Source organism: Nesoenas mayeri, assembly GCF_963082525.1.
Source record: "Nesoenas mayeri genome assembly, chromosome: Z".
In the NCBI taxonomy this organism is placed as follows: domain Eukaryota; kingdom Metazoa; phylum Chordata; class Aves; order Columbiformes; family Columbidae; genus Nesoenas; species Nesoenas mayeri.
This window is the reverse complement of record NC_137542.1, coordinates 42,500,311-42,517,693: the sequence shown is the minus strand read 5'-3', so window position 1 is coordinate 42,517,693 and position 17,383 is coordinate 42,500,311. Positions and strand designations below refer to the sequence as shown.

The 17,383-nt window shown below is 36.6% G+C and overlaps 1 protein-coding gene across 1 annotated transcript; it reads left to right on the top strand.

The window, feature by feature from the left end:
* Positions 1 to 4,172: 4,172 nt before the first annotated feature.
* On the top strand, positions 4,173 to 16,500 carry NREP (neuronal regeneration related protein; the record flags this gene model as incomplete). The annotated part of the gene is made up of 3 exons (XM_080362514.1): positions 4,173 to 4,259; positions 12,377 to 12,454; positions 16,375 to 16,500. 3 exons carry the CDS (start codon positions 4,173 to 4,175, stop codon positions 16,498 to 16,500), a joined length of 291 nt encoding a protein of 96 aa, XP_080218640.1.
* Positions 16,501 to 17,383: the final 883 nt, after the last annotated feature.

The following is a 17,383-nucleotide window of genomic DNA, read 5'->3' as shown; positions in this document are numbered from 1 at the left end:
TCCAAATGCATAAAATAATAGGACTACCCACCTGTGTAGTCCTATTGTTTGTTTTGCATTTTAACATAAATAAAAGTATAATTTGGCTGGTTTTGCATTTTTGTTGTTACTAAAAGGCCCAATTCTAATTTTGTGATTGTTGATCAGAATTTCAATGTAAGAAAGACTAGGTTTTGCCCCAACTTGCAAGGTTTACTAAGATGTGATACCTGGCAGAATCTCTTCTGCTACCACCACCCTTTTTTCTCCTTTCCATTTTTGGCACAGGAACACCCAATGTAATTTTAAGACAGACCACCGACACACTTTCCTTACAGTAGTGGATATACTTTTCATTGGCATATTTCTATTTATTGCAAGTGTCTCCTTAGCCATTCTAATCTGCAGGAAAAAAGTCTTTTTTGCATCTCAACGCTTTCTACACTGGAACACATGATTGTATAAGGGCTTACTTTGTTTTTGATGAAACAGCGTATGCAAAGGCTCTATTCTATTCTCACTGGTCAGTGAGAATTTAGCTGATGCATTTCACTGGACTGAACTAAACCTTGAAAAATGGGGAAAAATGACCTGCTTATTCCTCTGCTAAACTGAAAGTTCATTAATTCTTTAGCTAAGCTACAGTAAAATTAAGAGTGACTAGAATAAACTTGTTGAGTGAGAACAAATGAATTCTTGGTTTAACTTCACTTGCTTGCCTTCTTAGTTTCTTAATGTTCTTATTCCATAAAATGTTTCTTAAACTGCTTACAAGTAAAAGCAAATAACTTAGCAGCTTAGTTTTCAGTATTACTTTTCTTTTTCCTAGACTTGGAATTATGATTTCCTCTAACCTGGTTAATTAATCTTTCTTGGAGCTGTGTAATAATAACATCATCAATAATTTAAAATAAATAGAAAATCAGAAGAGCGAACTTTCTATTCTTCTTACAGTTTTAACTCATGGATATTTTGAGTCATCTTATACAGGAACAGCTGCCATTTGAGGATCTGTCCTTACTTGTGTGCATTTCCTTAAGTGACCTCCTAAAGGAAGAAAGAACCTTTTATATTTGTTTGCAATGCATGAAGTCCTGAGGTGATTTAAATTGCTATTTTTATTTGAAAATCCTAAATTTCTGTATACGATCTTCATAGAAAGTGCTGTATTGTAGTGCTTATTAAGGAAAAAAGAAAAAAAAAATGGAGCTAACTAAAAAAAAAAAAAGAAAAAGAAAAAAGTTTCTTGGCCTATGTGATCCAGTCATTGAAACAAAGGATCTTGTCAGAAGAGTAAGAGTACGGAAGTCTTAATTCCAGTTTTCAGTGACCTCAAAGAAGACTTAGCAAAACCAGGAAAGGCTTTTTTAATGGTAAATGTTTGTTTTTAAAAAAAGAGATTGAACAGTCATTTCAGAGACTTGAGAAAGTGGTCTGTTTACTTCCGAAGCACTCAGGTGTGTCCTTTTCACCTGCTCATCTTGCAGTTCATTTCTGGACTTCAATTCTGAGAGTTTTCAGTGCAGGTCCTAAGGAATTTAAACTAATATAAAAGTGCATATCAGTAAACAGATATATCCTTAACAATTTTATTTTGATCTACCTGAAGATAAACAAAATATATTCTGGAGCATCTCATTAATTTATTTCTGTCTTACCATGATTAAATGGCTTTCTTCTTAAGCACTAGTGGTGTGGAATCTCTAGTGTAGGTGTCATCTCAAAACAAAAAGGCCTTGGAAGGAGGTCACTTGGACTGAACACATCCTGTAGCATATCCTTACCTGAACTGGATCAGATTTGAGGTTTTTCTATTATTTTCATTCTCTGCATTTTATAGTCTCAGAGAAAAAAGAGAAAAATGAGATTATGGCCTTTCAGAAAACTGTTAGGGAAGAAGCTTTTCCTCATTAAATCAGAGAGAAAGAAATGACAACTTTTATTTTGTTGAAGAGAAAAAAAATAATCCAATTTTTTCTTTTTGCAGTTCATAGGGAAATGTGTAATATCATTTAAGTTAGGTAAAGGTACTTATGAGGCAAAGCTTATATTTAAGATTTCGTCTCAGTTTAGCCATTACAAACCTCTTTCCAGTGAGCTATATGCTGATATCTTTACACATTCTGTAATTTTTAGTGTCTATAAAATGACTTAAACTTACTTGGAAAAACTGTTCATAACTTCAGGATTATCTGTTGAGAATGGAGCCCGGGATTGGTCTGGCAAACGCAGGCTTTATTTTGAACTTTTATATGCTCTGCGGAATAAAAATAAAGCTACTAGGATGATACATAATGTCCAGCCTAATGCTGGTTACACACTGGATGAATGCAGCTCCTGATCTGGCATGAGGAGACTCATGCATCTTAGTTGATTATTACCAAGTCTGGAACTTGAATTTCCTTTACAGCAGTTCAGAGCTGTATAGGAGCTGTAGGACTATATCAGATCCTCTTCTTTTCATGGGCAGCCATGGGTAGAATTTGATCAAGAGCAGGAATTAAGAGAGATAAAAGCTAAGCAGTTTTGGCCATGTGAATGTATATATTGTGCTTTTTTATTATGTTTATGTATTGTGCATGAAGAAGACATTGGATGCAGCTTGCTCAATACTACATGATTCCTGAAGACTTATGGAGAATTAAAGGCTTTCCATCTTACAAAATAAGTAAGCAGAAACACAAACCCACTTTTTGCAATACTTCTGCCAAATCAGCTGTTCAACTGTGCAGAAAAAAAACCCCACCTTTACTTGATTCTGTCCAGGAAAATTTAAAATGGGGTTTTAAAAAAGGTAATTTTTGTCCAAAGCTATAGATACTGTGTATATTATATGCACATATAATATGCACATGAAAAAACAAAAGCTCTGCCTATATATGTTTCTATCCAGTCACAAAACATGCATGCTCTGGGTGCTGAAATTTTGTGATTATGTAACAGCATACTTCATCTGAATAGAACTGTGTTGACATATGGAGTTGGAGGTTTACATACTACTTTGTCCAGGACAAACCTTTACTGAACTTTTTTGCACAAAGTCTGAAATCTTGGAAAATCAAAACTAAGAATTAATATGCATCTTGTAATACTATAGTCATGACGTTGATTTTTAAGTCACTGGGTCTAAAACCCTCACCAACAATCTTTACTCTTTTTTTGCTGCCCCACACCTGATCCTTATGTGCAGGGCTAAAGAGAGGGACTACATTTAATACCCATAGAACAACTTCATAAACATAATTCAGTTAGTATAATTGACTAGGACAGGATATTTTAATAAAAATATTTTAAAATATTTGTATTTTGTTTTTATTTCAAATTTTTATTCACCTCATTAAACCATATTGGTTAAAGGTGCAATCTGGAAAGGTGCAAAAATGTTCTTTTCAAATGTTTAATGTAGAATCATACTATGAATCATTGTTCAAGTCTTAGATGAAATTCTATTTAGACTGCTGGTCTGGCAAATTCACTGTAGCACTACTGAATGAATCCCTATGTAAATGTTCCTGGGAGGATTCCTGATGTTTCCTTCTGTAAATACTGCATATAAAAAAATAAAAACCACCCTCAAAACTAGTAGTGTTTTCTCATCCTGCAGGAAGAAATGTTTCTGGATTATTTTTTTTAATACTAATCTTATTGTCTGTCTAGTTGTGTGGCATACTTGTGTAAGAAAAAGTTGAAAAAAGTTATAAGAAATTTGGGTGTTCTTAGTGAAGGTGGTGTAATGCTTGGTTAACTATGTACTTTTTCAGAAAAAAACTCTCAAATTCTTGCAGCATTGATGTTTAGAAGGCATGCATTGGCATCATAGAGCTACTCAAGCTAAGGGGAAACAGATCTTCCTTCTTTGTTTTTACATTACTATATTTGTGATAGATCTCCATCATGAAAGAGTATGGGTTTAAATAACTCTGTTCCTGCTGACAGAAGAAAATCCTGTGGAAATATTGGTAAATGTCCTTACCCTTAATTTCTCAGCTAATGAATTATATAAGACAGCATATACAAATCCCAGAAATAGTACTTGGCAGGAAAGTTGTTTTCCTGTGTGTGTCCTCATTAGAGGAGTTCCAGAACCCATAGATATTTTATTAGTTTCAGCCTACAGAACATGCATGATAGTTTGAATTTTTGTATTTGAAGTAGCAGTTAAGCTACGTTAAATGATACTAGATGCTGGTAAGATGGTGACTGCAGGTAAATGTACCATAATGCTTTCAAGCACCTGTTACGATATCATTAGCTGTGGTCATTACATCTCTTTTAGTGAGGTAAGTACTGACTGTACAATGTGGTTCTGTCTCATATTTCCAAGAGATTACTGGGGCTTTTAATACTTGCCTGAAATATGCTGGTTGGAAAAAAGGTTGGTATCTCATGAGGGAAAAGGCTTTCATGGCTAGGCTCTGCAGGAAAGCAGTCAGCAGGGGCAGTGAGCTTGCCAACACTTGGAGAACAACATCACTTGTTGGATTTATGGTCATTTTTCTGGTATGTGTGAGAAGTTTAAACAAAATTAAACAAAAATCAAAACAGTTTTTGTCTAAAGCAGTGTATTAAGTCTTCTGTAAGTTATGGTATTCAAGCTATTAATTTAGAAAATTTATAGGGAATTAAAAAACAAAACATGTTCTGTGATTCAGCTCGGTCTATACATTTTTTGTACCCCAAAATTGGAAGGGGGGAATTGGGAGAGCACACAGGAGAAGAATTATTCTGGGCTGTCTCTGGTCTTATTCTTTCTTCAGGATTGCCCTACTGGCCGCTATTTTTGCTGGTCTTTCCCTTAAAAAAAAAAAAAACCTCAAGCAAGGAAATGAGGCTAAATGGACGTTTTGGTCAGGCTGTGACCATGCTGCTTTTCTTCCTTCTCTGTTGCTCCCATAATTTGGCAGTGTTGCATGTGGAACTACTGAAGAACTTACCTGTGCAGCCTTTGGTCCTGAATTTTGCTGCTATGCTGAGTGTTCACCTGATTTTGTAACTTGGGACTTGTTTCTGGTCTTGTTCTGCAGTAGCCATTAGATGTAGATACAAATGGTTACTAATTAAACTTTTTATTACCTTATTGCACTTGAGCAAGTTACAAACTCATATGTAATTGACTGAAAACTCGAATAATATTTTAATTGTCTGGCTTGTTAACTGTTGTTTTTTTGTGTGTGCATATTAAGTAAAATAACAAAAGCTATCATTGTAGTACAGAGGCAAACAAAATGAAGTGAAAAAGGTGCTGGATTGCACTGGATTTTGAGTTTAGTTTTCTGGAGTAATGTTTTGTGTTTTCAGAGTCCACACACAGAAATTTACTGGTGGAATAGTTCACAGCAATTTCCTCGGTTAATGAAACTTTCTGTATAATATATATTTGTTTCTTCTTATTGTTTGGGAATAATTGCATTTCTTTTCCTTTCAAGGAGTGTGATAGCCTGGTAATGAGCATCTTTGTTAAATTCATTAATTCAGTCAGAAGTTAAATGAGTATTTATGACAGCATTCACGATGTACACCTTGACATTTTTTCTCTTAGTTTCATATACATGGTAAATATTAACAAAGCTTTTAGTGGTTTTTGCATATTAATGAAGCAAAAAAGCACCATGAGAGCAATTGCAGCACACAAGCTAGATTCATCCTGAGTAGTCCAGAAAAGTGCAAATTGATCACTGTGCCTAAAATTTGCATTGCACTCAGGTGGTGTGGGGAGGATTCTTCTCCAGGGAAAAAGAGTGTTGTCTATAGCTAGCCTCATTCAATCACGTATTGCAGAATACAACTAAAGTTTCTGTTGAGGGTTTGGGCCAGCTAAAGAATTTGGCAGAAGTGTGCTGACTAAAGCTATACTAGCTTGTGTTTTCCCTCTGCTCAACACCATACTCACAGAGTTTTGGAGGCCAGTAGTCATGTAAGACGCCTCTTAGTTAAAAGGGCCTGCTCCCAGTGCTTACTGTCTAGCAGCATCCTTTCCTGCAGCAAGGCTCTCTGCAGCAGTAGAGCCCATTAGTCTTAAAAGCATGTTTTAGCAAATTTGGTGGAGTCACTCAGATAATTTTCTTATATATGTCATGGGTTTCTGTAAGTACATGTACGAAAGATTGAACCTATATAGTTTGGATGAGGGCAGGAATGAATTATTCCAAGAGGCTGATACAGATGGGACAAAATAGGAAACTACATAGGAGCAGACACTTAATTATAAACTGAATAACAGAAGCTTTAAGAACTATGAAAGGAAAAATGGATGAAGATGGGCTTACATGAGAAGCTTTGTACTTAAAATCTAGAAAAACTACTTCCAAGGTCACTTTCTTATGTTGTGTAGGAAAGGAGCAGACTTCTGTGAAATTGACAGAAATTGAAGAAGTGATGCACAAGGACTGCAAAAAACCTCTAATGAATAAACTTGCCAATTCATGTGCAGCATGGAGAGGGGGATGCAAGGAAGAGCATACTTGTCTCATTTAGGCTTTTTCATCTGTTATGTGGTTGTGAGTTTGAGTCATCAGATGGAAAGGAATAAAAAGCAGCAGTAATATCTTCCCCTTGAAAAGGCAGAGCCATCAAAGGATGCTGATGCACACAAGTCAAAGGCAAGTTCAGATGTGCAGTTGTCCTGCCATGTTCTGCTGTTGTACTGCCATGTATTAATTCTTACTGTAATGGTAAGTAAAGTCCTGCCAAAAAGGTGGGCCGCTTGGAGCAATGCCAGCCAGGAGAATGATTGTGTAATTATCCATCAGTTCTCTTAAACTGTTTAGCTACCTTTCTCTGCTGTGTGAAATTAACCAAGTTTAGTGATTGTGATTTCTTTCCCCCACTGATTTTTCAATGTTCATGGCACTGATAGAAAAACACGCTGCCCTGACAGTATACTGAAAATGTGAAGACAGTTTATTGGTGGTAACTGTCTCTGTACCTTAACCCGAGGTTCAGACTTGTGATGCAGAGCCACACACACACACGAAAGTGATCAAGTTCACAAAATTGACAGGCCTCACACCTGCTAAACCACGTGTTCACACTATTTTTAAATAATTAAGGTAATGTAATTAAGTTGCATTTTAACTTGGGCAAGTTGTGGTTTCTGATGTTTCAACAGGCAAAGCTTTCCTGCCTAGGCTGTTTTAGTCAGCTTATCACAACAGCAGCATCTCATTTGATCATGAGTACAGCTTCGCAAATAAAACAAAGATTAACCAAAGTTTAACTGACTCTGAAATAAGGAGTAATGATGAGCACTCTTGATGTAGCCCTGTCATTGCCCTCTCCACAAGGTTCAAAAGACAAGGCTAATTGAAAGCAGAATGCCACCCAACTAAACTCTTGAGAAGCAGCAACCATTCACCTGACAGTTGCTTTATGTATTAAATCCTGCGTGCTAGGTTTGGAACATGGTGGACGTTAATATTACATGCTTTCATAATGTTCCCCTCACAGTGTTAAAAATAAACTACTGCAGATGAGAACATAACCACTTGCACTGAAGTAAATGCATTGATCCTAGCACAAGTTTTCCTTCCGGTTCTGTTTAAAATGATTTTTTTTTTTTTTTAACAATTATTTATTTGGTGTTCCAACAGTGGTGAAGTAAGATTTTCTCTTTATGCATCTGGATTGTGATGGTGAGCTGTTGGTTACAAAGAGAACTTTTTACTGCAGTGGGAGGCATTTGAGGGATTGAGAAGCACGTGGTAGGATGTGCTGGGAAGAGCTGTTACAGCTCAAACCAGCTGGTAACTAAGAAACTTAAAAAAAGCCAACAACCTGCAAAGTTATAACTCTTTCATCTTAGTAGGCAACTATGTTATTTTTTGGAAAAGAAAGTGCATCACGACTCCATTTGTAAAGAAAATGTGGGAGACACTTTCAGTGATGCTGTGACCAGCCACAAAGGAAATAAACTGCAACTTTTCCTCTAGGAGCCTTAATACCATTGGTTTGTGTCATCACAACAGAGAAATGGTGATGAAAAATCCCCAAACTAAAGAAATATTAGTACAGAAATTATGAGCAGTGCTCCTATCCAGCTACACGGCTCATCCCCAGGGGAGCATGGCAGAAGGATGGTTGCTCTCTGTTCTGGGTTAGGTGCTGTAGGCACACAGCCCTCCATCCTCACAGCTGTGCAAGTGTAGTTTGAGTGTTGCAAAGGGGAACAGCACACCCCTTCTCTTGATCATTTTACTACCCTGTTCCTTGGCATGTAGCCATTTGTGTATGCTGTTAGACTGCTAATGCATACAGTAAAGCTTTTCCTCTTTTATTTTCCTTTTTTTTTTTTTTTTTTTTTTTTCCTTTCTTCTAGGTAGGCTAGGGCAGAATTACTACAGATGGTCAACTTTTATTTGGAATTGGGAATTTCTAGAGTGCTTGTCATCATGTCCTTTTTGTTTTAAGTTTTCCCCACCCCAGAACTGGTTTATATGATAAAAAGGTTATCTGAAGGTTCTCAAAAGGTGGTTGCTGATGTACTCAGAGCAGAGTTGGTCTTCACAAAGCTTATAGTTTGGGAATCCAGACTGTGGTTGAATCCAACTCCTGTACATCTTGAATGAGACTTGATGAGCAGGAATTCAGTTGTAGTCCACATGAATAAATAATTTTTTTAAAAAATCAAAAGTGATATAAAAAGTAAGTGTGGAGGTTTTCTTGCTTGTTTCTTAACTATAAAAGCTTTAATGGTAGTGTGCTCATTTTACTAAGTTTGGCATGCCTTAAATCTGTTTATGTGTGGTGCTTTTTTTCCCTCTTGATGAATGTATCTGAAGGTTTGAAAGATGCTTTCAGTGAGTAGGAATGAAGAGTGGGTAGCACAAAATTAATTTTAGCATTTTAATATGACTGATACAGTAGACTTAGTCCAACTCTGTTGAAATTATTTTATGTATCTGTTTTAAAGCTGGGCAAAAGTTTGTGCTCCCCTACTATTGCTCTTAAAGAGGACATGGCTTAAAATGGAAGAATGCTGGTTAAAGAGAGCCTTTGCAGCAACAACAACAAAAGTTTTTTTGTTTGTTGGACAGAGGAGAAAAAAAAATGTACTCTAGCAATCCATCTGGTTTGACAAAAAAAAAGTAGTAGTGAGTAGTTCTGGAGTCTGAGTGCAGTAAGAACCAGTAAATAGACTGGGCATTTATTTTCCTCCACCTTTGCTTTTCCTGATTTTTAATCTTAATTTTTATTATTTGTATATTTTCAAGAGAATGGAGGCTTAAGAGTTCAAAACATGTTCTTTATAGATCAGAAATCCTTATTTCAAATTGGTGGTGATGTTTCAGGCAGAATTGCTTGTTGTTGCAGAACACCGTGGCAGACAGCACTTCCCAGATCACTGGGTTTCTTTCTCCCTGACTTCTCAAAGCAGAAGTGAATGGTTTTGTGTATCACGTGCTCTGCCAGGAAGGCAAACTTCCAAGGGTCGTAATGCTGTTAGTCAGATGTTTAGGGATGATCCACTCTGATCATTTATGGATGAAGTTAACTCACTTCATTTTTTCCCTAAAGGTTATCAAAAACTGAGGCTATCAGTTTGAGTCAGCTAATGATTCTTATGCCTTGTATAGATTTGCAATAACTTCAGTTTTCAGTCCATCCTAAAGTTCAGTAATCCTGTTCTGAATCCTGATACTTTGGTTATTTAAGCCAAGCCTGTACTTGCATAGTAGTCACAGAGGAAGTACTAAGAAATGAAAATATGGTGTGTATCAATGGAAGCATTTATTTAGAAGTGTTTGCTTCTGCTAACCGCTGGAATGTTGTGAGCCTTATGCCCTACTCTGTAATGAACATTGCTTTGCACTTTTTCTCTCTCTATAGCTCAACTTGTAACATTATTATCAGTTGTTTTGAGCTGATGTAATCAACAAAAAGGTTCTTGCTGTGTGTTTTAACACCCTTGTTGTCAGTGTATTTGAACATCTTAGCAGTTTCTGCATGTTATAAAGCATGTGGTACGGTAAGTTGTTGTAGTTGTCTTTTTTTTTTTTTTTTTTTTCCTTTTATTCTCCCAGTAGATTGTAGTCAGTCCTATGTGGACTTTTCTATACTGGCATCTTTTTTCCATTCCAGAATCTTCTTCCAGTTAGCCAGGATCCAAACCACGATTCCCCAGCCTTTCAGCATTGCTTACAAGGCAGATAATTACAGTCTTTTGGCTGCCCATTCAGGACTTTGGTAGTTGTAGCAGAATAGCTACTGCATGTAGAGTAGGTCTACATTATTATAATCTACCAATACTGGCCACAGTAGTTGGTTTTGAAGAGATATTAAGAAAATAGGACATTACTGATTTTTTTTCTCCACATAAAATTACTGTGAAAGATTGCTGGGGGATTGTGTATGGGTGTTTTTTGTGGTGGCGGTGGTGGGTTTTGGTGTTTTTGTTTATTTGTTTGTTTGTTTTTTACTGTTGAGCATAGTTACGGATCTTTTTTACAGTTTACACCTTTATCCTCCTGCCTCATTCCCAAAATCCACCCTGAAACTCCAGTCCCTCTAATTTCTTATAAATTTAAGTTGAGGATCCTTTCTTTGTCATTTAATTGCAGGTGCTTATTTTATTCCTATTAATTTCTTAACAGAAATGACAAGTCTCATAGACTAACCTGAATATATCTCACACTGTATGGAAAATATAGAAGCTCATATTCATCATAATGAATAGTACTGTACTCTGATGTTTATCCCTTGCTCCTGTAGGAAAAAAACCTATTTTTGTACACTTTGCTGGTTTGAGCACTCATGTCTTGTTGTAGAGCTGAGCTGCTATGGCTGTTCCCCACTGTGAGTTTTCATACAAAGAATATGACTACACAATAAAATCAATGCACAGTTGTAGGATGGGTAATCAGTGATTATAAATAGCAATAGGAGAGCTCAAGGTTTACTTGTTATCTTTCATTCAAGTGTCTCGATTATTCAATGTGAGCATTAACTGATAAATTCAGAGTGCCCTGTCCTGTGTATTAGTTATTCTCTGTCAGCCATACCCAAACATTTTAACTGGCTTGTCTGAAATCATACTGTAATCTAAAATACAAAATAAAACCTGATGCTTTAATAGGTAGAAAGCACTGTAGTTTGTACTGTGGAAAATCATGGCAGAGTGTGTCAGAGCAGCCTCTGCCCCATGATCTGTGTTTTAAATTTCCCTCCTCTGCTACCTACTTTGTAGTAGAGTTCAGGATTATCTCTTGGAAGATGATTTAGTAATCTTCTGATGATTTCTGCAAGCTACATCTAGTGCAGTTCTGGCAACTCATAGGCAACATGCAACTCCACAGAAAGGAAAACATTCCTCAGGTTTTCATATAAATACAATAGTAAGCAGGTCAGTAAAGCTGGTCCAATAGGAGTTTAAGTGACAAGGCAACTTTTGATTCCCAAAGTGCAAACAAGTTTGAATGGTGTAATTTATAATGCATAGCTCAAAACATTTACAGTTTGACATTCAGGCATTGTACAGAAAGAGTTCAATTCATAAAACCCTAAAAGCCCAGGAGGCAGACCCAAAAGAAAAACAGATTTAAGATCTTCAGTGTGGTGTGCAACTTGTACTTGACTACTTCAGTGTTAAATGAGAGCAAGATAAAGAAATGCTCTGATCTTCATCCTGAATTTGAGAAACTGAAGCACAGGAGGTTTCCAGCTCAGATTCAGTGTAACTGAGGTGTATTAGCCTGGCATTTATTCACTCTAGCTTCACAATGTAGTCAGTGTCTGCCTTTGGATCTCACCAATTTTCCGTAGTAAAATTTTCCTATAGCAGTCATAGGCCAGTACCCTAACTATTAAATCCTGTTGCTAGCTGTTTTATTGTATGTCTTTTATAATGTGCTGAAATTCCTTTAATATCTAAAATACAGGGTGCCAACTCAGAATTATAGCTGTGTAAATGATTTTAGAAAGTAGTAAGTTCTAGTTCACAGTTGCTTGTGAAGGGATTATCAAAGGCATGTTGCCTTTCTCTCCTGCAGTCATCAACAAAGGTAATAATCTTCATTAAATGGTCTTTCATTGGCGACTTCTGGCAGAAGAGAATGACCGTGTGGTCTCACAATATTTTCAGTAAGTTCATTAGTAAGGACATCCTCTTATACATGATTTCTTCAAGAAATTTTAAAAAAATCAATCCTACGCTCTTTTAAAAAAAGCCTGTTGAATGCTGATTGCCATAAACAATATAGTTGAAATACTCTAGGGACAGATTTTGTTGTCATGGGTACTCAAAAATAAGTACTGAGCATAAAATGCAGCTGGGTATCTCAGCCAAGCTCAGCTGACATACTCTTGGTTTTAGTAATGCAGTCTGTCACATGAACACCATTTGATTGCATTTAATGAATCTCTCTTTGTTAGTAAGAAATTGTATATATTTATGTCACTACAGGTTTATCAACGAAGGCTAATGATTTGGGTAAGCCAGAAAATCTTTCCAACCAGCCGAGGGGATGAGGGATTTCCAAAGGTAAAGTTACTTATATAATTTCTATCATCTAATTAGCTTACTAAGATGAAAGTTTTCTAAAAAATAAACAAACAAAACCAAACACTGTAAGTTCAAGGGACTTCATTTTGTGATTGCTTCAAGAGAGCAGCCAGCTCCCATGATTTCATCACATGGTCTCATGGTATTCTGTTTTTCTTAAAGCCTTGGCTCCTTGAGCCAGGCAGTTAACTGAGGATTTCAGCTTTCATTTTAAAATGATGTTTTTAGCCTTCAGGCTTGCAGAAAACATGGACTCTTGCTGGCTACATACCAGAAAGAAAACACACGAATTTTCAAGAGCTCATATTTCTTAAGCCTGTTGTATGATTTTACAAACTTGACATGCTTGATTTTGGCAAGTCTGTCTTAACAATGCAGGTAAGAAAGTCAGTGATAATGCAGGAGGAGGAAGGAGGTGTTGTTTTTATTTTCTGTTGTTAAGTTTTCTGCTTGTGCTTTACCTGTCTTGAGTAACAAGCATACAAAGCATGTCAGTTTTCATCTGAGTTTGATAATAAGTACTCCAACATAAATGTAGAAGTTGTGGCTTGTCAGACAAGATTCATAAGGTTTTGTTCTGCTACCATTGCTGGTTTCATAAATGTGAAACTAGATATGAAGTTTGAGTAGGCAAATACAACAGTTACTCAAAACCACAGAATGTACATGTTTTATTTCTATATTACCTTTCATGACTGACTCAAAATCTGTTAAAAAAAAAAAAAAGGCAGGTAAGTAAAGGAGAGAACTTGTGGAAAAATGTTTTGATTGTTTCAATTATTATCTAGACTCCAGCTACTTGTTAACAAAACTCTGCTATTCCATCTGGATGACATTATATTTTCCACACTTTTTCTTTATAAAGGAACTTGTTAAATTTAGAGCTGGGCTATTTGCAGTCTGTTGTTTGCAGACTCATGTGCCAACATGACAATCTTTAAATTAACATATATGGTAGTACTACCATTCTTAACATTCAAAGTATTTCAAAAGTTCAGCTGAGTAGGTTGACAGCAATGCCAGATAACAATGAATGTGCTGTACGTGGTCATACTTACATTAAATGAATTTGCTAATTTAATGAATCAGCTGTGTGTTAACTACATTATTTTTGTTCAAAATTTTAAGCTAGTTGCTTTTAGTGAGTTGTCGTTCATCATTAAGCAGAGTTGCTCCTGAAACAGAGGGATCAAGCTGTGAACTCTTGCAGCATAGTTAGTAACAATGGTGCATTATATTTGACTTATGAATACCCATGGTTTTATGCCATATATAAATTTTAAAAGTTTATCAAAAGGGACAATTGTTTCTCAGCTAGTCAAAATATTATATTTCTTTTCTTTTAAAGTGATTGGTCTCCTGCTTTTTAAATATGATGGATTTTTTCTAGCATTTATGTAATTTTTCAAAAGCTGTTTGACATATGCTATCAAGGACCAGTTTTTAGAACTAGATTTTAAATTTTATTTCACAATTGATCTTCAAAACAACTTGAATATTAGCTGCACACAAACTAGATTCCAGAAGAGTATCAGCCTTAACAGAAACTGGGTGTCTTTAGAATCTAATTTTTTTCATCCATCTTATAAAACTAAATTGCTGAATAAGATAGCAGAAAGTGCTCAGTCTTTTAGCTCATCTATTTTGTATACTCAGTGCTAAACAGCTTGAACTACTGAAAGAATAAAGTAAAATTAATAGAATTTTTAAAAACTGTTATTTCACATAAAAGTGCTTGTTTGTTTGTTTTCATGTAACCAACGAATGTAAAAGGATACATTTCTTAAAGACAATTTATTTCCAGACCTAGGAGGGTCATATGGAACTTTTTATCTTATGATTGTATGGCAGAATTTCAGGATGAGATTGTTTTCACAGCTGAAAAGGAACTGCCCAACACAATGCTTTTGGAAATTTGCCCAGACCTTTGGTCTGTGTAGTGCGCCTGTTCACATGTGTAAGTTTCTAGTTTTCTTCTCATATCCTTTGAGGATACATAAGTATCAAATTCAGTCAACAAAAAAGCAAAAATATTATCATGAGGATGGAATTTTCTAGAGTCCTGTGAGGAAACATATTTGTGCAGCCGCTAAAATGTAAATATTATTTTTTTTGTTCTGAAATGGTCTTTTGCAAAATCCCCTGTTTGGCTCTGGCAAAGGTAAGGTATGTTTCTAAGCCTTCCCCTGGCTTGCAGAGCCCTTCTGCATATGTGCTGATCAAAGTCTGCTTGGCTTCTCCATTTCTGATGCCCTGAAGGGAGAGGCACCATTTGCCCCTAGAAATGGATTTTACTCTGTGTTCAGCCAGAAAACTGCTCCTGGCTGTATGCAGTGCAGAACCCTGTGGAAAGTTCATCTACCTGAAAGCAGAAGTTATCCTGTAAACTGATAAAGACAGTGGGACAGCCATGGGGTGGCTTCATTCCTAGCACAGGTAAATGTAGCAGATATGGGTATTCCAGTGAAAATTATAGCTTTGATGGGCCAGGAAAGAAAAATTGCTGAAAACTGCACTTCCATGGTAGTTGTGAGACTGCTAGGTGTTTAATTCCTAATTCAGAAATTCACAACTCTCAGATCAGAAAAACCGAACTCGGAGAACTTCGATTTCTTAAACAAACTAAAAGCAATCTGCTTATATGACAAACATGTACTAAGCAATAAAGGCAATAAAATATATTTACAATTCTGATTCTTAAACACATATCCCACAGTGTTCTGTTTTGGCTTTGTTGTTTAAGATCCCATAGTGGCATAGCATCAACAAAATACTTCAAGCATGTGCTTAGCTTTTAGGCTTCCTTCTGAGGCTTAAACTGAATTAGAAATTTAAATAATTTGCTGAATAGGCATTGACTTCAGCCAGTGAATGTTTAAGTATGGTTAACAAAAACCTACCGGAGACAGCTGGCTGATGTGGCACACTGTCTCCTTACTTGTCCAGAGACAAGTAACACACTACATTGTCTTTGAGTGCTCTTTTCAATGACTACTATAGGAAAGTCACTTAATGGTGCATACTAGCTGCTTAAGCTGCAAGGTGTTTAAAAGATGAGAGGTCCGAGCTGTAAAAGGTTCTTAACAATAAGATGATATTTTATAACTAAGACACGCTTTTATGTTGAAGGCCAAGTGCAGCCATAAAATGCAGCTCGAGGGTTTAAAAGGGCAAGCAAACAACTTTATTGGTAGACAATACCATTAACGTCAATTTTCTGATTACCCAAGTTGGTAGAGTTGTACATTCTAAAGGCCTAGGTGCCATCTGTCAATTTGTGGCCATGAATTTTGCATTCATGACACCGTATCTATCTTCAGGGCTTCACATGTGTAAAATAGGTAATTGCTCATTTTCAGCCATATTCATATTCTAGAACTACTGCACACAAAGCACCTGCAGGTACAGTTTTAGACCTGAGCTGTCCCAGCCATTATGAAGGGCACCTTGGTTTGGCAGAAGTGAGAAAAATAATTTTGAGGAATAGTGTAAGAATGTACAACTGGTGGTGAGCTGCAGAAAGTGTTGTCACTCTATTGCTTCTTCTGTAACTTTGCTGGGGTGGTTGGGGCCACCCCAGGTGTAGCAAATGTCCAAATTCCCCAGTTCAGCAGGGTAGGATGGTTGGTGGCTCAAGACTTGCATTTCGGCTGCTAGGACATACTTGTCCATCCTCAGTTGAAATATTTTCCTCAGATGCTGTAAGTCTTACCTATTTTTAAACAATCCTTTCCTCCCTGTGGAATTACTATTTATTATATTGATTCAGCCATGTTTAGTAGGCATTTACTTCTGAGCTAAAGCTAGGGAACTATGGAAACCTTAGGACAGGAAAAGGGAGGACCTTGCCAAATGGACTTCACAAAGCACAGCTAATACTGTTTTTTTTCTCTCCACAGGGAACTCTCCCCATTTCGAAGGAAATAAATCGTAAGAAGGAAAGTGAGGCAGGAGGGGCATGCCTGGTTCCAGTAAATGGCTATGGACACCATTTCACCAAAATTGATTACCTCTACTATTTTTAATCATAATTTCTTCATTTGTATTACATATGGTGTATGGGTTTGATGAGGTCATGGTGTCATATATCGGGAATTGTTTCTGTGTAAATCATCAAGTGTAAGAAGAAACTATGGGACTCTGAGCCTTGCTTTAGAGAATAACAGTGGACAAACGTGTACCATAAAAAATAGTTTTTAACATTCTGACTCAAGCGAAAGCTCTCAGAATTTCACACTGTGAATCCATGTTTACAAACATTACAGGTGGGCCTTCAGGCCTAGTTCTACCACAGCGATGTCTTCCACTACTCAAACTCCACTGCTCACACACAACCGGTAAATTGCTCTCTCCATTTCCACCATCCCAAACTGCTTCTTGCAGAGGCTGAGAGTCCCCCCTTTTTTTTCATTTAGATGTAACAAACCTAGTAGTTTATTTTCATCGATTGTCTGTATATCTCTATATTTTATCCATGTACTCTTTTGATGTATAGAAGTAGTATGAAACTCATGGTTTCCTTGTGGTAAGTGATTGTGATGCTGCCACGGGATTTGAGACACTGATGAATGGTGCTATTTTGGACTTTAAATATGCTCCTTGGCAAGGTAGCTCTGATGGAGTTATTTTTTATTTCCATATTCTGAGAAGGTGTTGGTACTTTGCTTTTCTGAATGTTGTTCTTTTGACTGGACTGACTTGTTTACTTGTGTCTTCAATGTGGCTTTCTTATTCAGTGCTGTAGGTGAGTAACTACTTATAGTGTACAAGTGAGGAACTGATTCCCTATCAGGGTCCACTCACAAACATGCAGTTATAGTGGGAGCAATCACAAAACTGTAATTTACGTAAAATCTCCTTTCTGACTCCTGTCCACCTAATGGAGAAAAATGAGCAATAACTTTCCAC